Consider the following 23,058-nt stretch of genomic DNA (forward strand, 5'->3'; position numbering starts at 1 on the left):
CAACTGTAGCGATGAAATAGTATCAGATTTAATTTGATTGAAAAAACTGTTTTTATTTAATCCTATGTCTATTTATCCACCATAAATTTTAATAGCAAAAAATCATTCCTACTTGCGACAAAGTCACAGTCCGAACAAAAAACATCTTTATGTAAACACCTTTATATTCTTGCTGTAAAGAGATTGAGCATGGCAGCTTTTTAATCAAAAACATAAAACGGTGTACATCGCGTCATTTTACGAATAGGACCTTTTTAATAAAGGACTCGGAGCAGACGGAACGGTGGCACTCAGGTTTTGATGTCAAACGCAGTGTGAACAACGGACCACACAATGCGCGAAATATAGGATATTTTTTTTTCATTCGTACAAAAAAAATCCGTAGATAAGAAATGAATGAAGTGATAGACAATGCGGGGCAATTTTAGCGCAAACATGGATGGCTCTGTGCGGGTATTTAGAAAATGTCAAACTGCAAAAGAAATGGCCGCTAAGGTGGGTGAACTATTCTGGCGGGGGCGCCCGGGGCGTTTGCCCTATTCAGCCGGTGACGGCGGTTAATAGCTTCTCCCGAATCGAAAAACATCAGAAAATGGTTCACTATTGATGTGGAAACTGTGAGAAGCAGTTGACGTTGATGTTGACTCGCAATGTTTAGAAATTTCGAATTAATTTTTCACAGTTCCAACTGAAAGCTTTCATTTTATTATTTTTGTTAGTGCAAAATTCATCTCCTTCATTGAGGCCATACTATGGAATTTAATAATTCTAACATGATTCTTTCAATATCGTGACTTTATTAAACTGTTTTAATATTTTAATTTACCACTACGTAGAACTTTTCAATAGAAAATATTTTTACTTTTAATTAAACTTGGAAGCGATATATTTTTTTCTTGAATTAATATTTCTTGAGCTTCCAGATTCTTCAATAAGCGTTCTTTGATAGCTTTCTATCACAAAAAAATATAATCCAAGTAAGACCTAAACAAAAGTACATTTATGATGGTAATTGACCTATAGAGAATCAAATTGAGCAACATTAATCACATTAAATGTGATCAAATAACGCAACTTCATCAACTCCAAAAATAGCTCGCTACCGTGTAAACTCATTTGCTTCCGCTAAAATATCGCCATACGCCACAATCAACTGTAAAGCTGGAATTACATAGCGGCGTTTTGTTTCCAAAATAACTTATCAATAAAAACTTTACCATTTGAATAATGAAATTTTGGATAATCCATAATAGCCTGCTCTTCATTTTAATCAAATCGAAAAGGGTTGAATTCTGAACACCAAAATTAGCTTTATACCAATGTACTCAATTAGTCGTACGGTACAAGGTAATAATATTAGTGTCAACTATTATATGAATGAGAATAACTTACGTGACAAAGATAATATTACTAATTATCTTTTTCTTTTACATTTTTTGTGAAAAAAGTATTCGCCACCCTGCCAGTACTATTTTTAAAAAGTGAACCATAACACAATAACGAGATAATGTAAAATACAATATCCACCAACTGCTAACTACCGCTTTTGAAAAAAATATAGTGCATTTTAAATTAAACACCTTTCCAAAAAGCTTACACGAGTGATGTTAAAATGTCGCCATATAACCCACGGACGGCGCACGTACCATCCTTACACATCGCGGGTTTCCATTCCGTGTGAATTTCCGAGAAATTAATATCAGCCGCTCGACACGTGAGCCGAATGTTATGGATGCCTGAATTTTTCTTTTGCAGCTCGCTGAGTGCTGCCAGCTCGACGTTTTAACGAAAAAATCTACCAAAACTCTTGCGCTTTCATTGTTCGTGTTGCTGAATGAAACAAAACGTATTATTTCATTCCAAAAAGTTTATGACGTTATTATTCATAGATACCGTGATGAGACGATGAATAGCTTAAGATGATGCAATGAAACATTTAAGTCTTGTAACATAAGTGTCATATTTACATATACGGAATCAAATAAGCTATTGTGGTTCTAGTCATGCAATCAATATTTAAATCCTTTCCCAGAAGGTCAGCACTCACTATACTTTTTGGCATTGGGTGTTTATGATGGCTCATTATTCAGAACCAGTTGAGTTATTTCTTTCAAGAACATTCTTCTGAAACTCTATGCCCGATTTCATTTGACGTCCTACGGCCATTTTCAATACACAATCCCGATCTTAATCTGCAATCTAATTTCGAGAATAAACCAATAAAAACAATTTATTTGTGAACATGTCAAAACAGTTTACTCTGATTGATCCACTTCCAACACTTCACGAAGGATCAAAAAAGGGATTTGGATCGTTTATTAAAAAAAAATTGTGCTCATCTACGTTGGATAACTGTCTAGCAAAATTTCAAGCTTCGAGAACTTTTTTTAGCTGTGCATTATCCACCAGTACCCGTTAATAACTCTTTCCAGTAGATTCTCTATGTAATAGAATATCATCTTGACTAAGAATGAAGCGGCATCTCGAGACAAACGAGCTCGAATAAAACAAAATTTTCTCCAATTATTTAACATCTTTTAAAATACAAGGTGTATAAAATTCAACGAGATTTCCCATTCAAATTCTTTTAACGAAGCTATTTTTGTAACAATTTAAACTTTACAATAAAACGATTGTTAAAAGTTGATTTTCTTATTAATTAGACTTTTGTAGGTAATTTGATTACCTACCTTTAGAAAAACTTCAACTATGAAATTAATTTTCTATTTAAGTTTCAAACGTTTTTAAAACACGTCAAATTATGGCTTTTTTTTATTTTCGGGCTTTCTTTAAAATACATTAAAAAATTTCGACGAAGTAGCGAAAGCCTATACTATTTTGTCTAAAATATAGTAGAATAAAAAATTATTACAGAATACAAGCCATTTTAAACTTTATTATTTTTTAACCGGGTCTAATTCTGTATTCAAATATCTACGAACTACAAAACTACTCCATTGAGCACCAAATCTATAACCTCTTAACCTCATCGCTAACCATGGAGCCAGTCCAATTTCCCATTAAACAGTAACTTATGTTTGCTAGAAAAAAATATGTTCTCTAAGCGTTCGGTTAACCCCCAGTTACTGTTGGCCCCAAAATAAATCACACAGAAACGTGACCCGTCGTAATGGTTGCAGTTCATAATAACAAATGTCCATATTACTCAGCTATTATTGGTAACACGCAGCGAAAGTTGAACATGGCTAACGAATTTTAGGGCAATTGTTGGAAAGTATGATGTATTAGAGATTTTATCGATCTGTATGTAGGTACAGCTTAACATTATTAATATTTTACACGAGCCAAATGAAAGGTCAAACCGAAGCTAAAAGAAGGTCGATCTGGAAATCTTTGAGGGAGGCCCATGTTCAGCAGTGGACATCGCGGCTAATGATGATGATTATGATGAAATAGAAGCCAAAGATTCTCTTTTACCTATACGGGTATCAAACCTGTTCTTCAATCAGAATGCTTGTAATTGTAAAAATACTGATATGGTGGCCATGAGTGCGTGGCGTGGCATAGAGCCGCCTGATCTTAAGTCCAATAATGGAATAATCTCCGTTTTTTTGGATTCCATACGTTTGACATTACTACCCGGAAATCGAAACCAAATGTCCATATCGCCAACACGTCACTATAACCAATATGCCTATCGTACAATACGGCTAATTATAGAAACAAATCACTGACAGCTTCCCAAACAAAACCCTTATAACAGGTAAATAAGAAAATAGATCTCAAAAAAATAAAATCCAACGGAGCAAAGAAACTGCGTCATCCGAAAATAGTATTGCCTTAATAGAAACGTGATGGTACCCGTCCCATCACGTATTAGGAGGCTATCGGCGATGTATTAATATTTACAATAGGCTACGATGTGTCTCTTCCACTTTTAGGGTTCTGTATCCAAATGGGAAAGGCACTTTAGATAAGAGACCCTTATTGCCAACCTTTCTAATTTCTATTTTTGCTGCATCTTTAAGAGCATGTATAGAACCAACAGGTCGGACTCCCTGATTGTGGCTCTTATATCAATCAAAACGTATAAAGTCAAAAGATATAATTCAATTGTCGCTTAGTCTCATGTTCAAAATTGACATCAGCTAAATTGGGTATATAGTACTAAAACTTAGAAATAGGATTAGATTAATAAAACATATGAAAGAGGATCCATAGATAGATAAAGAGAACGTAACGTGTGGGAGTACTGAACCCTTGGTACGTGAAGCTGATACGCACTTGGACGATTTTTCTATTTGGACGCACTAATACGATGCGAGGATTTGATTGGGTCCGTAGATTAACTGAAAGAAATCGTTGGCGGTCCGCACGACGTTCCAGTTATTGGGAATTTGTTCTATAAATCTGTTTGTTTGTTTACCTTTAACTAAGCAATAAGGTGACAAATTGGCAACGTACAATTCGCACACACGTATTATTTATTTTTGATATATTTAGTATCTAGTGCATACATAGTTGCATGTAGTAGTTGCTCATATCAGTCGCATTCCGGGGTCAGTCTGTGTATACCCGGTTCCAACAGGCCGGCATAATTGTGACGACTGCTGAGGGGTTATCATTTCATGTTTAAAATAATTAGTGTTTATTTCCTGTTACAGATATTTATAGACTATCAACTAGCAGATGATGCTTTCACTACACACAAACTACGATAAAAGAAACGTGGAAGTTAATAATGATAATAAAAATAAACATCAAGATTAAGGAACGACTGATGCCAATGGACTGCATAAAATATAATTTACATCTAAATCCGTAAAATATCGTAATTTATTTCTCAAATCCCACCATCATCATCAGCTGCAGGATGTCCACTGCTGAATATGAGCTTTCCCCCTCCAGATTTCCAGATCGACCTATTGAAAACGACACGCATCCAGCGACCTCCTACGACTTTTAATACATCCCATAAACCATACTTACCACCGAAACTATCAGACAAAACCAATTCCAAATATCCAAACCGAAACTTTTATTAAACACTAACTTAATAACCACATGTGGAAAGCCAATACCTCATTACCGGATAGCTTGGAATCAACGCATACAATTCAAATATAAGGCAGCAAGCGGTCGGAGTTAAACGCGTCAATAAATATGCAATATTCCAACTCCCGCAACCGATCAATCCACGCCACGGCGGAGTGTAAACTCTTTATCATAATCATTTTTGAACAGCAACGTTTTGTGCGATCTCGATCACTAGTCTGGTCTTTAATGTTGATGGTCCAGATCTTTTAATGTTTTCAGATATTGGTGGAGACAGAGGTACGGAAAGTATTGTTTAGATAAGATTGTGGATTTCAAAGTTATATATAAATTAAGTAAATACAGCTGTGATTAGATAAAACAAAGCAAAGATTCACTTAAGTAGTCTTTGTAGAATATGATTTTCAAGAATAACTACTTGATAAACAATAAAACAATTAGTAGTTTAGATTAAAGAAGCTATACTCCCCGCAGAACATTTAGCCTACATGACTTCAAAAACTACACTAAAACTAAATAAACTTTTCTGAAGACCACTTGAGCTGTACGCTAACCTTATAAGAATACTTACTATCATTTAGTAAATTATAAATATTTACTTCTTAATTAAATAAATAAAACATTAAATTTTAATTACGTTTTAGAGGCGTGGATCAGTGAATTAATGTTGTGGCCCGAGGCATCTTAACGAGTCTTATTCTGTGACCCGGATAAAAAAAGACATAGTAATAATCAAAAAGAAATGTACGAAAACACAGAAATTTTCAATAGTCCTTGCTGTAACGACCATAATTCGAAACTCCATAAAAAAACTTAAAGAACTCGTTTCCAATCATCGCTGAACTCCAGAGGATTTCGGAATTAATTTCCAACGACTGTTGGCATAATTAGAGGTAGAAGCCAGTCCGAAGAATATCCCGGGCACTCATTAGTGCAGTATCCACATCTACGGTCTTTGAGACCGATACAGACAGATTTCATTAGGGAACAGAAATGATTGAACACAGGGTTTCTTCGCTAGTTAATAGAGTGTTCGTAGGCCCCCAAACTAGAATGAAAATAAATGGCAAAATTACCTAGCAAATATCCGAACAGTTATGAATGTGGCTAATGAGTTCAAAAATATATATTTTGTTATATTATACTACGTGTAAACTACGAAAATTATAAAAGTTTCAAATAAAATAATTAGTGAAACAGTAAGTATTTTACGTCTAGACCCAGACAGATACCTACCTCGAGAGATTTTAAAGATTTAAAAGCTCATTCAGCTGTAAAAAGAATTGTAAACAGCGTGCGTCTACATTTAAATGTTAATTGCGTGGTTTAATTGGAAATGGCAAATTCAGTTTCGATAGTATGCAAATAGCTTAATCGAGATGTTTCGATATTGTTGAATTATATTGTAGAACTTCACGAACTTAGCAATTTTGGGGGTATTGGGAATTGATTGGAGCTATCTATTGTAGTATGTTCTTCAACTTGAGAATTTAATATTGATACATATTCTGCTTACAATACAAAAATAGATAATAGAGCAAACTAAAAATTATAAAAGATCTTCTGAAAACTTAACACACGTCCAACAATAACTTAATCAATATAACATATCCCCATTGACCCGAACATCCAAAAACACCCATAACTCTACAAGATAATAAAACATAAACACTATCAAAAACTTCCACGGACAAGTGAAAGGGGGCGTTAAATGATTTAGCCGGACATTCAAAATGGCGACCGAGCGTACAAAACAAACGATCGCGTCGTAAAAGCGTTTACGCGCGGCGAGATCTTCAAATGCCCATTGAATATTAATTTAATGTGCTTTGTATAATGTTATGCAGTATTTAATTAAACAATTGGTCCGCACTGTGAGTAGATGCAAAAGTGGAACAGTTTGCTACTAAGTTGGATGAACTTTGGGGAGTGTTTATTCGCAAAGCTGACTGTAGAGTGTTTAAAAAACTTATATTAATAACAGTATTACTTGTTCGTATATTTAATTAACTAACCGCGAATTTTGTATTAATGACATATCACATTTTATGTTGAATATTTCGGTTTTATCCGGCTTGAAGGACCAATTAACATATGTGAAATAAATATCTGTAAATTGCGATATCACCATTCACAAATCAAAACGCAAATCGTAAAATAAATAACCCTGTATATTGAGCAATGGTTGACATACATCTTAAACAATATTACCTAATTCAACCATATGGAAACTGAGAATTAAACACGAACTATTTTAATTCTAAACGACGAGCACCGAGTTAACCTGAAGCCATCCAAACTGGAAACATTAAACTGTCACCTGTTAAATCTTATATTAAAAGCGCTACCCTCACTTCAAAGACATGCAACAGGCCCAAGAACGCTTCACGTAAGGACCGCGCGAGCTGAAGTAACAAAGAGGTCTAACAAAAACATTGTTACGAATATTAAGAGCTTCTCCACTTCCGACGGTTGAAAAATCACCTCAAAAGGTTCCATGCAAAGTGAATTGGATCCATCAATCCGAAATAAATGTTGGCCATTACACAAATTCAAATAGATGGGATTGTTTCACGTGTGTGAAGGGGAGGTTCGTTTGGGGAATATTTTTTTATAGGAAAAGAGAAACGTGCAATTGGGTCATCTGATGATAAAATATCACTACTGCATACGAATACAGTCGAATAAATCGTAGAAGCGTTTCAAACTTTTTAACAAGGGTTGTGATTTATGCTGATGGTGGTATACATATATTTCATATCCGCCCGGATAGAGACCACCGTACACAAGGTGTTAAAACCCGCCATAGAGGCCCACGTAAGTGTGTCGAGTTCCGGGATCAGCCTGTGTATATCCAACTCCAACAGATCGACATAACTATTTCGACTGTCGAGGGGTAATCATCTCTCGTCAGTTGACATTCTATTGGCCGCACACCACTTACCATCACGTGCAGTGTCACTTTCCATTCCCGTATAAAAAAATCTCTATGACCATAGAGCAATAACAAATCTACTACATTCGTCAGTTAAAAAGTGGTAGCAATAAATACAAGACACTGCCTAATTATACTTATTCGATTATTGTAAAAAATTTGGTTAGAAATGTACAGAGATTTGAATGGAAATTTGGTTAGAAATGGCATTATTTAGTTTAACATTCAAAAATGTTACTATTAATGTATCTCGTGATGCAAATAATTTGAAATTTGTATTTCATAGTTCTTTCTTACATTAAAATATAAATTAAGTTTTCCACAATCATTCATTCCTTTGACAGTGATGAATGCAGAGCTGTATTTAAAACATTTTGAATAAATTTTAATGTATCTATTTTTGAATGCAAAACGTTAAGCCATCGTAATGTAATCCTAGATTTAGATATGATTTAAATTGTATTATAGTCTAAAATACTTTATCTTAAATACTGATTTACCATATAACGTGAATTATCAGTATCATAAAATAGCTATTTATATAAGTAACGTATTGCCTCGGTCACGTAGTTCTATTGCGTGTCCTGAGTTCGAATCCCTGGTCAGGCAGTGATATTGAGTATGTACTACTTAGTAGCAGCCCGGAATCCAAAATTTGTACCCGTTATTGCGGTAGGCTCGCCCTCTATCACATCATGGGACGGAAAACACTAAGTAAAAAAGTCTGCCCTGTTTGACTTATACCATCAAACACTATAAAACAAAAAAAGACGAAATAACATGACGTTAACAAGACTTTTAAAACCTTTAATTAACGCTAAATAAACTGAAATTAAAAGCGGTAAAAATGATCCGAACGACGAAGCTAAGTGAAATTAGCCACGCGCCGCAAAATCCGATAATTGTCTAAAACTTGAACAGTTGAGAGCATCTGTCCCTGATATTGCAGCTGGCAGCGTGGTAATGCATTCTTCTAAATACGACATTTCCGCACTGAAAGAGGCGGCAGATGGATTAACGCGCGATATTGGAGCTCCATTTGTCTCTGTCAGAGCGATCTGATATCTGGTTGTAAGTGCTGCAAATCTGGAGCGTCGATATTAATTTGAATTCTTTTTTGCGGGTCAGCTAAGATTAATGAGTATGCAGGCGCGTGTGGTTATGAATTTTATAAATGAAATGTTGAGCATACACGGATTCAAATTAATAGACGGCGATTTGCAGATGAAATGTTTAATTACACGAATTTCACATTTATTGAACGTTCATTAAGGAATTAATTCAAATGGGAATATTTAAATATCGAAGCTCTCATATAATTATTACAAACAAAAGACCTCTAGTTGGAAAAGCATTCACGGCAGTAATAAAACGTTCCAAACGGATTTTACGAGGAAAGCACCGGGAAAACAAACACCAAACTAATTTATACAGGTAGATTTATTTACACGGAAACGGAAATTCGATGAACGACCAAGTCGGTCAATGTAACATGATCAACCTAGAAGTACGGTATCATTTTATATTTCTTTTAATTTAATATTCTACTTTGAGCAACTTCTTTCAATTTATCTATCAAGGCAATTTCTTTTGCTTTCCCTAACTATGAACAATCACTGCACTCTTCAAGATACTGTGTGAGAAAATCTACAGCACGCCGTTTAATATTATGTACATTCTTCAACCGCAAACTGTTTACATTACAGATCCGCTTAACCGCTTCCCCACGAACAAACATTTAAGAAGGAATTATATTTTACGTGAAAAACTTCAGAACGTCAACTTCACCAAAATGAATACCAACAACAAAAAACACAAGTTTAGCTAAGGTCAATTTGCTTATAAATTTACTTTGGCGCGGGACCTTTTCGCTCCGGAAAGTTACCCTTGAAGAATTTTAATTATTCACGATGTGCCCAACTTTGCGGGATATATATCAATGTCAAAATATCAATACACTGGAAATTTTTGCTCGTCTTTAATAATATCCTTGACACGGCCTGCGGAAATAGGTTAATCTGTGTTTACATTATTTTTTTTATGTTTAAAGACATGTCGTTTCCTAACAAATGATGCCGCTTTAGATTGAGGCGGAATTTTGTATTTACTGGAGTTGAGAATATTGTACGAGTACGCTTGTGTTCCGGTTGGGGAACGTTATAGCTAGTGTAATTACTGAACATATATGATTTGACATATAATGTCTTAGAGTGATTAGAGTGGAGTTCTACGCAGACTTGTGATTCAATATTTTGGTAGATGCTGCTACTGTGACAAGAACAACGGGTAGTTATGATGTTTTACATCGATATGGTTCCTCTTCTCGTGATTCATTCATATAAAAATGTCCCAATGGTGTTTCATGATTAATATATAAACATACTATATTTAAAATCGTGTCATTGTTTAATAACAGTAGTTCATACCCCGCTGCTCTTTATAATATTAAATATATTATTGAAATATGAAAAGGTTATCCGCGGAACATTAAAGTATTCACAAAGAGAAAAAAACTTCAGCACACCAAGAGAATTAACGAGGTTAATTATACAGTTACAAATCGTTCCCGGAATCCATGAAAGCCAATTGTTTCAACAGGAATAAATTCAAAGCGAAACCAAATTAGAATTTCGGAAAACGTTTAAGCCCGCAGCGGGGTCGACTCTAAGTAAATTATGAGCCACGCATCCCGGCTCTGGGGTGAACCCAAGTTTTTCTATCTTTATACCGCTCTTGGGATTCGGATGTCAGGGCGCGGTGCGTCTAACGACATTAATATTTATGTGCCAAGTTAGAGGATGATATAATTCCGCACTAAGTAACGGCATACCGACATGTCCCAAATGAATTCGATTTACTCGAGATTGGGTATCGGTTACGTTGTAACACCCGGGGATGTGTAACACATCTGTTCGAGTTAACATCATGATGATGTTAATGATTGTGGATGTCGTACTGACGTGGAGACTCGACAATAAATTGACCAAGACTTGTAAGATATTCCAGCACCTCTCAGGAAAGGGAGCACTAGATTTTCTGAAGATGCAGCAGAGTAAATATACTTAAAAATACATTTATCGGAATATTAATAAAGTACCACTTATAAGGCTTACAGCTATCAAATAATTTAATGGGATATATCAGAACTTCTCAGGAAAGGGATCACTAGATTTTTTATAGATGCAGCCGAATAAAAATAATTAAAAAAACATTTATTGGAAAATTGATAAACCGCCACTTATAAGCCTTACGATTAAATAATTTTATGACTCCTAGAAGTCTCTAGGCATTCATTAATGACCTACAGACACGCCTAACTAACTACCCCACTCAAAAGCGTAATTACTACAAACAAAAGTTTTGCAAAATTTATATCTGTATATTCAAAACGAAGTCATTCATAAGCCAGGCAATCCAGACTTTGAAGTAGGCAAAGTTTCCTCCATCAAAACAATAATAAAATCTTTAAAGCCTAGGAAGTCTGCTCAAAACAAGAGCTCGATGAAACCAAGGCTAATTCGAGATGGTAGAAAGTTGAAGAACAACGGGATGATATGAATGTGTTGTTTAAAACAATTTCAAACGGAAATGTGAATTATGGGATTCACAATCATGGAAACGATGTTAAAGAAAAACTGATTCTACGTAACTTCAGCCACATTGTGATAGCTGGTGGAATAAGTCATTTCCTTTTACAATCTTATCAGTTAAATAGAATGCATTACTGTATATTAATCTTATGTCTTACTTCGTACTATCTTATTTATAAATGCGAAAAAGTTTGAATGTTTGTTAGAAATTAACGCAGAAACAACTGAACGGGTTTGAATAAATTTGTTAAACGGGAAATCCATGTCTTAGATTAACACATAGGTTACCTTTCATTCTGGTAATTTTCTCCACTGGCAAATAATGGAATAATTTAATCAGATTTCTCTGAGAAAATTACTCTCACCAGTAGAACCGTTCAACAATATTTATTTAAAGAACAAGCCTCCCGAACCATTTCTCTCAAACACATTCACTATAAAGACAGCTACATACGAACAAACCATAAGGTGCTTAACTTGACAAGACCGCCTCAGAATTTGGCAATCGACGCGTTATTGGCAAACTGGATGAGATTGCAGCGACTGACAGCGATAGGCCTGATGATTGATGCCAGGTGATCGGTCCGCGGTGAACGCTGTGCGGTGCGACAGTGGATTTATGGAATTGACAGCCGACACGGGTCGACGGCGACAGTCGCCAGTTTTCAGCATGTGTCAATGTCGTACAGCCAGGCGATTTGCGATACGCTGATTCTAATCCATCAGTTTTCTGTCTGGGCGTTGATTGGTTTTAGTAGTAATACAATAACGTTTTAATGGTTCTTATTTCCAAATATTTATAGTCAATAATGCACTATAAAAATTCTTACTAACAAAACAACTCCATTACGCTCTTGATCTATACACTACATTATCACTTCGAGAAAGATATTACACTGAACTCATGATAGTTTGAGCGTAAACCTTTTTCTGAGAATACATACTCTTCGCAGGAAAAGCTAAAGGCTGATTCAGAAAGGCCACACTGAGAAACATCTCAATTTATTTTAAATTAATTTTGGACATAAAATGTACAATAAGATTTTGATACTTTCACAAACAAGAACATGAATAAAATCAACTTGCTCCTTAATCATTAGAGTTTAGTTAGTACTCCAGATGCATGCAGTATTATTGTTAAACATCAGCTGTGAATTTCTTGGAGCATATTAATTAAATACTTGCATAAAATTAAATTTTTCGAGAAAGTCTATGTTCATCATTGAACTTCTCTTGGCAGATGACAGTAACAATGATAACAATATTACTATCAATATTTTAAAGATTGCTGACTACTTCACCCCTACACTCAACAAAGAAAATTATAGTAAAAGATATTCCAGTGAACACCGAGTCAATATTGCTTAAAAAGAATAGCTTTCAACCCAAAATTGGCCAGAGTTTGGAGCGTCAAAGGCGTCCACTTATTCGTCCGGTGAAACTATAAAAGCCATCAGGCGAAAGTACAGCCATTCGAAAATAGTTTCGATTTCGGCAGTCTAGTTTGGGAATTTAACCATTCTTTTTTCAGCTGTAGTAGTAATGTCAATTGGACCAGTTTGGTTTACGAGTTTTCAATTTAAGCTTTAAAAATGGTTTTATCTTCTTACCAAACACATTATTTTCAATTAGACAAGCACTTTTATTTTTAATCCTTAAAAATGTTATAGGCCGTCCATTATTTATTCGTTTATGACTTCTTTCAAACTATGCCATTTATTACTCTCTGGGGTCAGTGGACATAGTCATACCGTGAAATCGGTGAGGTCTAGACTTCGACCAGGTTTGTGGGTAGGGTTTTTTACTTAAAAAACCCGAAGTGAGCTATTCGGGACTAACATATTACATCCTCAATTTACCCCACCACATCATGAGACGGAATTAAGTTTGAACCATGAATACTTTTGCCTTCTACTGAATGTAATTCCGAAAGTTCGTGACTATGTAAATTTATATAGCGTATTAAAGGCGTATATACCCTATGTATAACATAACTGACCAATTTCAGAACAATGACGAAGCATAAATTCGTACAATATATTACGAAACTTGTGAAATTCACGAAAGCTCCGAAATCATTTACCTCAATACCGTCACATCGGCTTAAATATTTACAACGTTATTGGATTATGCTTGTTGTTACACCGTATTATTAACGAGGCTTTGCTCGCGAAATTTTCAACAGCAATTCGTCCCACTTCCGCTAGATTATCGCTTCTCTACTGTCAGATTTCTCGTAAAAATTCCGTCATATTTCTCGTTTACAAAAGTCACCTTAAACCTCAATTTATGGACTCTAAGACCTACTGATACGATTAATAAAGAAAAGTAAAAGCTTTTTAGATAAAGAATACTTCGCGAACAACAGAAACCTTGTTATGTTCCGAGCGGCGAAACTTTACTCACTTTTAAGACATATTTTTCCTTCTCATTTGAAATGTTTTTGGAGTATTTATTTATTTCATAGCATTAAAACCATGAGTATTTAAGATGGTTAATGCTACTTATATTATTATTATTATTAAATGTAAAAGTTTGAGATTGGATTGGCACATAAATAGACCAAGACCTGGATAAACGTGTGAACTTTGTTTTTATTCAGCATCGAAATGCAGTTAATAGTTATACAGTTCTCTTTAGCGACAGAAATATTCAATAATACAATATTATACCTGTCCCTTATCCCCAACTAGCGACCCGCCCCGGCTTCGCACGGGTGCAATGCTGATACTAAATACACTACAAAAAAACTGTGAACGTTGTATATAAAAACATAGCGGCCCGCTCTGGCGTCGCACGGGTATAACATAACAAAATAACAGTATTTATCCACTATTTAATGGATGCTATTATACATATAAACCTTCCTCTTGAATCACTCTATCTATTAAAAAAACCGCATCAAAATCCGTTGCGTAGTTTTAAAGATTTAAGCATACAAAGGGACATAGGGACATAAATAGCGACTTTGTTTTATACTATGTAGTGATAAGATAATCTGAAAATCTACTTAACATATTATAATATACATTTACAAACACGATTTCCATAAAATCCTTGTAGAATTCTATTAAAATGTAACAGGCAGCGTAAATTGTGCCAAGAGAAGTAATTTTTAATGTGGATTCGTTGTTTAAATGCAAAGGCAGTTGCATCAATATTTTAACAGCTATAAAGGATACATTAGCCACCGTCTTAAGCTTCAAGAGTTCTCAATGAAAATATTCCGTCAGCCGTAAGTGTACCTATTTTTATATAAGTTAAACTGTAACAATTTGCGATTTTTATTAAGGTATACCTGTTATTCACCAGATACTAAAATCTAAACACGCGTAATGCTTCCTGTTTATCAAATTAACACCTCTAGTCTATACTCTATATTTAACAACTCTTATAAAATTTTCTTTGACACTTAGTAGACGTTTCAGTTGAAAGAAAAAAGATCTTTTCATAAGCAAATCAGCAAGCAAAAGATACTATCATATACACTATTTTTCGATCATTGGTACTTAGCAACAAACCTTTTAAAACAATAAATTTCAGATTTAAAACAAACATTCAAATATTCGAACTTAGAACCAACAAATCCTCATCACTTACCTACAAACCAACAATGAACCTTATTAAGAAAATATATCCAAACAAATGTTCCCACGGCCAGCCCGACACAATGAAACTGAAATCATGACATTTTCTTTGGACGCAGAAAACCAAATATTAGTCCACACACATATTATCGGAATGTAATCATATCTGTATTACTTGCCGGACTAGGCGGATACCTATATATTTTTATATACCACGTTGGGCACTTGTAATGTCATAGAGTTGTTTGTACATCTCTAGAATTTTTGTCCGATTTACACGTGTATTTTTATTTTGGGGAAATAATAATATTGACAATATTTTCAAAGTAATTTTTTTTATATCTAAAAAATATAAATGCATATAAATATATGGAAAAAAAAAATAACCTTCCGATGGCGAGGCTTAAACTCTAAAGTACTGGTTAGGCATTTGGTGGACTTGGTTAGGCATTTAAAGTTAGGAATGCATGCCGTGTCCAGTTAAGTTTAAATTAAATGTTTATATAAATCTAAGCTAATTAATTAGAAAAAGAAACAAATTCTATTGCTTATCTTCAGACAACTCATCGGAAACGGATAGACAGTTTGATAATAAAATAAAAACCTTAACCACTTAACAAACTTAGACTCTCAGAGGCATTATGCGTGCCCTGTCGGTCTACAAAGAGAAGAAATGATATAGGAATGTCAATACGTTTTAATTCTCCGGCTATGAATAAACGTTCGAAATACAATCACAAATCGCCAGTAGTTAGTTGTATTTACTCTATAGACATACTCCCTTCACTGATTCCAACTAAAGTTCGAACTAAGTATATCTATATCAGTCAACTCCCGGTCCAGATTTGAAGGTGGATAATTTGTAAAGATCCCTTAGCCGGCTTAGCGACCATAATAAATGGGAGTGCGGAAGCCGTGCGAATTAGTCATTCGTAACATTAATGGGGATTTGAACATGTGCTTTGATGGTCATAAGGATCATTTTCGAGTGTATTATGTTTGGTATTCAAGGGTCATAATGTATACGATATTAGTTATATTATTTATGATAAAATGATAAGTGACACCAAGGAGTGGAATATCTTGTCAAAATGGATGAAATACGACCTGAACTAACCCCAAGGCACAAGTATTTTTTATTTAAAAAAAAAACAATTTATATTATATCATAAAGTTCCATTGTTTATTCGTTAATTGATAATCGCTCTTATTGCCTAGTTATATGATTATGAAACTAAGTATTAAAATATAGCTTATAAAATACACAAAACTAGTTTGAAATACAAATAACTTACTGTAATCAAAACAGCCAACTCACCAAAAGTCTAGATAAAAGTAACACAAGATTAAAAAAATAATTTAAAACAAAAAGAAGTTAATTCAAATCACGAAAATCTCAATGTATTCCCAACAAATTTCAAGTGAAACCTCCGAGAATCAAAAGCGAAGACGCGTCAATATTTCTTATTCACTAGCCGTTCATAAAACATCTGTTAAAATAGAATTTTCATTTCAATTCCTGTGACAATGGCTTGGTAAAAATACTAGGGATTTACTCTTAAGTTCACGAACCGTTCACGAGATTAGTCTTTGTTACTTCAAATATGAACTGTTCTGGCAGGAACTGCATCAGAGCAAAGCTGTACCGGGACATTCGAGATTGCTTTGAACCTGAATTGTCGACTTAAAACCCTAGTAAAGCAACTATTACTTAGTATTTTGTAACGAAATAATCAGCAGCTAATAAATAATATATAGAAAATAAAAAATAACAATAAGAAATAGAAATATAAATCTTGAACCTTTACATTACACAATAACGCTATGGAATTGTTTAAATCATAGAAAAAGTAAAAGAACAAAACTACAACCGACCAATAACATCACTTGCGAATCCTAACCACACATGAATATCTCATACTTGAAGATCCAATAACACACTCATATTAATGAATACATCATGTTGTCACTTGAAGAACTAACAACAAGAGAACTTCATAAAAGAACGAATCTAAAAGTTCACACGAGCGAAGCTAGCGCGACACAGCATTGACGGTAAGTTCCAACTCGTTAGTCAGATCGTCTGTGATTTTCACTTCGCCACATTGAATTGCATTCCGGTGGACTTTTTATTTTTCAAAATTTACACTCTGATTTTGCATTTTTCGAGATATTTTTAAGGTTGTGAGATTATCGTTGCAGCTGGATATAAAGGTGAATTATTTAATGGAATTTTCGACTGAATCGACTACGTATATTTTTAAGACCAGAAGGCTCACAAAGGACCAAATGTCCGTGGCCGTTAATAAACACGCTCAATGGCCGAGGACTCGCTGCATGCAACCTTTTAAGAAATGGTATACTTCAAAATCAATTGAAATAATATTATACCTAATGATCATTAATAATTCTATAATTAATGCTACGCTTCCTAAATTTTTGATAATACAACTTCCAAAACTTGAATTCATGTCTTAGTCTACTGATCCTGTAATATCTTTTGACAAGTAATAATAAGGTTGAAGATTGGAAGCAACGTCGATAACACCTGGGCACAGGCTGTTGTGTACTCGCCGTCTACAGTGAAGATAATTTAGCTATTACAACGGAACTGGCGTATAATAAAGGAAAGCCTGGGGCAAGGCAACGGTAAGATATAGAATATACTAGAATCAAACTAATGCCAAGTTATACTGGCATTTTATAACAAAAAGTTAGAAAACTATCATCGTCCTTAATAAATATTCAGGTTGCGGGATGGACTGCATGTTGGTCTCTGACTAATGTAGAAAGAAGAAGTTAAGGATGGACTGGTAAATGTCCTTCTAACCAAACCCAGGCAGCGCTATCATACAGATCGTGTAACCATGCAACGTTCAATCAAATTCCATTCTTATAAGACTCGTATTAAAACCCGATTTCAGTTCACTTCTAGCATTACACAGGTCGTCTAGGGAAACTCCTAAACTACGTCCGTAAACGTGACCTGCACCTTGTAACTCGTTACTCTGTTTCTTAATTGCTTCTTCATGCTTGGCATTAATGATGAAACATTTAGAAAGAAGTAAATACGTGATTTGGCTTTATACTTTAATAGCTTTTATTAGACTTTGTTTCTTTCTACGTGTTTCAATTAATTCGATTAATCAGTACACTTTTTTTTTATCGAAATGCTTTCTTTCTGTGTTAAACACCTTGGTCTCAGTGTTCTCTTTATTTTAAAGTTTTGCCGGAATAAAATATTACTTAAATTCAGATCGGACTATTCTTTGTTTTATTAACCCTATATCCACTTCACCCCGCAGCAATTCATGTTTCCTCAGTCTCAACACCGAATGTACGGGGGTCATTTACCGCGACTCTAGGCACACAGTCCATTATGTATATCTCTTGTTTGTAACTACAGATTGAGGCCTATGAGGGCTCGCGAACGTTTCCTGGCCTTCTCCCCTCCGCCCATCCTAAGAGAGTTCCTTCCTTCCCCCAGATATCCCTCCCAACTTTCCGCCAGGACCCTGCAGTCGCAAAGCCGGGGGGTTTCTAATATCGCACGAAGGTTTCCCTCGGTGAACACTGCTGGGTCGGATACGCAAAAAAAATCCTACAAATACTGGAGATATATCATAGAGAGTCTGCTTGAAAATATACCTATTAAATTATGTTTATGAAATCTATACTAATATTATAAAGAGGAAAAGTTTTTAGTTTTGTAGGGGCTAATCTCTGGAACTACTGAACCGATTTTTAAAATTTCGCTTATAAAAAGTTACACTACTCTTGAGTTACTTTTTATCCCAGAAAAACCATATCACGCGAACGAAGCCGCCGGCAAAAGCAAGTGTAATAAAAACCGCTAATATACCAAATCATGATGAATTTTAAATGAACGTCGTATTATGAAATTTATTACCTCGAATCGATTTCGCAACACCGTAAATCCAAAATGGCGACTTCTCCAAGAACATCATTCCAAAATAAACTTACCCAAATCACTCGATCTTAATTAACCTGACGTTATCCAGATATAACAGTGCGTGCGTAAAGTACGGACAATACGAGTGAAACTCAAAGTGTCCGCAGTAAAACGAACCACAATGTCGAGGAACGTTCCAGACATTTCACTTTTAGCACACATTAAAATGTAATATCGGTTTAAAACTTCAAGTCAGAATTGAGTCTTTGGCGTCAATATATTCTGTATGGTGATAATTTTGGCCTGAAATAAAGACTAATTGTCAGTAAACGGCAAGCCGTACGCTTGATGACAATCACCATTGCCAGAAATTTTAATACCAAGAAATTTTAGAAGAAAGAATACATTTAGTCTATTTACCATCGTCATTCCATTGATTAGTTAATTTAGATTTTCCAATTTCGTTCTGTACTAACTGTCAATCGACAAAGTAAAGAAGTAATATAAATATTCGCTGTAATCCAAAATATTTTGCTGAAAATGCCGCATGAGTGAACCGAATTATTCTTCTAATAACACAAAGGAAAAAATATCACGTTACTAAGCGCCTATTAGGGTGGCCGCGCGAGATTTATTCATGTACGTCTAATGCTAACACGTCGAAATCCATTTAAGTCGCAGCAGTATATCCATTAGTACAGTAATCAAAATGGATACGCAAGGGGTGCACAGCGGGCTTTTAGCATTTCCTTACAAAAGAAATTCCATGTTGCAATGTTACATTTGTGAAAAGCGCCATCTAATATCACAAACATGAACCAAGTGCTCACTACACCTGTCACAAGGTTTCCTTTTAAATATTTTAACGTAGTTACAACAGATGGCGTTGTAAAATAAGTAGTGAAAATTTTAAATAAGAGAGAAATAATTTGTAAATATTTAACATAGATACTTGTATTGTAGTTCGTGCTTTTTTTTCAAATGCAATCGAAGAGAATGATAATTTCATTTTAGTAAGATGACAAATCATTTAGTTTGACAATCTTATAATAGATGGCGTTGTACAAAGCTTTATAAAAATATACTTTTCCCCTAAGTTATAATAATTTATAAATATTAATTGCTACTTAAAGTAATTCGCACATATAGCTTAATATTAGTCTTCAATCTAGAATATAGGATATATCTAGAATAATTTAAACCATCAAAAAACTGTTTTTGACCTATAATTAAGATTTTTTTTTTAAATCTTATGGAGATTTAATATCAAATAGTAAAAACTACTCTACAATTTCTATTAATCATTAAGTACACCAGGTATTATAATTAATCATTTTAATTAAAAACATCATACCTGTTCATCAATGGAGCTCAGCTCGTCCTCCTGCCACACATCTTTGACATTCTCCGGGAAATCCTTTTCATCCGTTGGATCCGGACTGATGCACAAACTTCTCTTCGGTAACACTAGTATTAATCCACCATCTTCTTCTTCAGGGCGCCAAGCCCCGCACATTGTAGCCACACTTCTAATTTGGTTCATCTTAATAGAGTCACTGGCCAGTTTTATTTTTTTCGCTGGCAGTTCTTCCAAATTCAAATCACTGGCCGTTTTGGAACACTGCGTGGCCATCACGTGATTTCTAATATAATATTTTGATGAATAAAATCTATAAAAAGAATGAACCTTAGGGTAATTAATTATTTTATTTATTAAATTTATCATTTAATGTCGAATGCTAGATTTTACTAAATCTGAAGTTATGTAAATATGTCACTTAATAAAATTTAAGTATGAATTCAGGTAGAAATAAATTAATAATAAAATATTTATTGAAATAGGAATCACTACAATAGTTTTAACACCCGCGCACAATCATAAATCACTGAAACGGCACTAAAAGACCTGAGCCACAAGGGCTTTGGTGCTTATTTACCACAGTTATTATAATTTTTTATAATTATTCAATGAATTGGAGTCACAATAAACGAAATTTGCAATAACACCGAAAGTTTTAGGTTATAACCCGTGCAACAATCGGTGGTACCAAAACATTAATATGTCAAACGTCATACGTTCCTTTTCACTCAGAAAATATGAATATTATGTATTTGTTTTAATATTATGAAAATAATTAAATTAATTATGTAATATTTCCATTGATTGTTCTTTTTTAAACGACATTATCTCACAAAATAAAACAAGAATATGCTCATAATATCTATGTAAGTACTCAATAAAAGGATTAAATCGAAATTTATTTTGTTTGATTAGTAAATAGTTATTATTATAAATACTTAGTAATAACTTACCTTAAACATTAATTACTAAGATATTTCAAGTCGTTAAGTTTTTAGTAGCTTAGTACATATTTATTTCGGCTTTCATTTTAATTATACTTTGTTAAAATTTATTCATACCACAATATTCAAATGGGTTTATCTTTGATCTCTAACGAAATGATTTGAAAACACAATCAAACGAAAGTAAAATTCGTGAGGTCGCGTCGCCTTGTTTATTTTATAAACATTGGAAGAATCGTTGATGACAGGTAACCCCATCTATTGAACTCTATTTACATCTAAAAGGGGTTTAGGAAAAATGAAACTTGAGCAAACAACAATTTGAATCAAAAAGCCAACCTTGAGGCTATTTTTACTTACTTTATCATTCGAAGCTTAAAATCTAAATAGGTACCGAAGAAGTACGAAATCGCATAATTTTTGTTTTTATTTTAACCCTTTTATAAATGACACATATTTATTTGCATTTTTATGTAACAATATGCATTTTTTTTATATTATGTGTTAAAAAAATGTAGTTTGAAATAAAAGCTTTACATTTTTCTGATTACGCATCCTTAATCTAGATGGCGCTAAAGACAAGAATATTATAAGATACAAACGTTTACACTCTCATTAGTAGTACATAACTAAATAAATAATAATAATTAATGTCATAAAGAAATTGCCAAAATACTTTTAATTATAATGGACAACTGTTTTATTACATCAGAAAACCCAAAGGAATCTTCCGATAAAATCGCACTCATTATGAAATCCACTTCATGTATGTACTTCCTTAGATAAATATTACCGCTTTGTCTATTATTATTATCTCCAAGCAGTTGTAGTGTGCCAGGGAATCTTATTGGCGTTAGTGCCTAGTTACTTGCCTTTATTTTCTGTACGACAATGGTGGTATCAATCGGGTCACATTACCACTAATGGTATAAAAGTCTAAGGGACAAAGCAAATAAATACCTCCTAGCTAAATTTTGGCCACAGCGGCCAATGTCAACGAAGATCAGCTAGGTACGCAGGATATATTATAGTGCACAAGTGTGTGCGCAATACACAGGTGCAGTCTCTGTTCCTTCACTCTCATAGCCCGGTGAGACGACAATACGATATGACTGGAGAGAGATCAGGCGCAGGACCAACGTCTCTAAGTGCTTTCTGTGGCACGTGGGTATCACACCGCCAACATCCTGACTCCGAGCAACGACTTAGTCCTTTTTAAGATGGAACCCAGTTGTAGTTAAGCGCTATTTTACATACATAGATGATAGGTATACAGACTTTTGCTCTGCTCTCAATTTGTAGTTGTAATTATCTAATAAAAGAACAATTTCGATACAGTATATACTTTAGGAAGGTAACTGATTAATGATCTAATGCACAAACACGCAAAATCAAAATCACTCAACAAAATTATTAACATTTAATACTTAAATATCACATTTATTATTTCATTATAGAGAAAATGGTAAGGTACCTTAATTTTAAAAAGGCATTTCGCTAATTATCTTATGACAGTGAAAACCAGATAAAGGCTGCACATTTATATTGTAGACAGAGAGCTTGAGTCTACCATTTCAAAATCACGAATCCTTTTTTTAATGCCAGCTAAATCAAGCCAACCTGACAAAAATAAATTTGAATATGACACCAATTATTCGAAATGTGGATTAGCTAGCGACCAATAGCTAATCAACAATCATAAAAACAAGCCGG

The 23,058-nt window shown here is 34.2% G+C and overlaps 1 protein-coding gene across 2 annotated transcripts in view; it reads right to left on the reverse strand.

Moving 5' to 3' along the window:
- Positions 1-21,079, reverse strand: part of LOC115449328 (RNA pseudouridylate synthase domain-containing protein 2) — a 494,984-nt gene extending 473,905 nt beyond the window's left edge. Inside the window, exons 1-2 of one of the 2 annotated variants that reach the window (XM_037442067.1) lie at positions 20,894-21,079; positions 20,396-20,711 (exon numbers count right to left, since the gene is read on the reverse strand). In XM_037442067.1, the coding sequence (XP_037297964.1) occupies positions 20,396-20,674 (279 nt within the window). In that variant the 5' untranslated portion in view covers positions 20,675-20,711; positions 20,894-21,079. Of the gene's footprint in view, positions 1-20,395 lie in introns of both variants that reach the window. The other variant, XM_037442066.1, reaches the window with a different exon arrangement.
- Positions 21,080-23,058: the final 1,979 nt, after the last annotated feature.

Source organism: Manduca sexta, chromosome 23 (genome assembly GCF_014839805.1).
Source record: "Manduca sexta isolate Smith_Timp_Sample1 chromosome 23, JHU_Msex_v1.0, whole genome shotgun sequence".
Classification (NCBI taxonomy): domain Eukaryota; kingdom Metazoa; phylum Arthropoda; class Insecta; order Lepidoptera; family Sphingidae; genus Manduca; species Manduca sexta.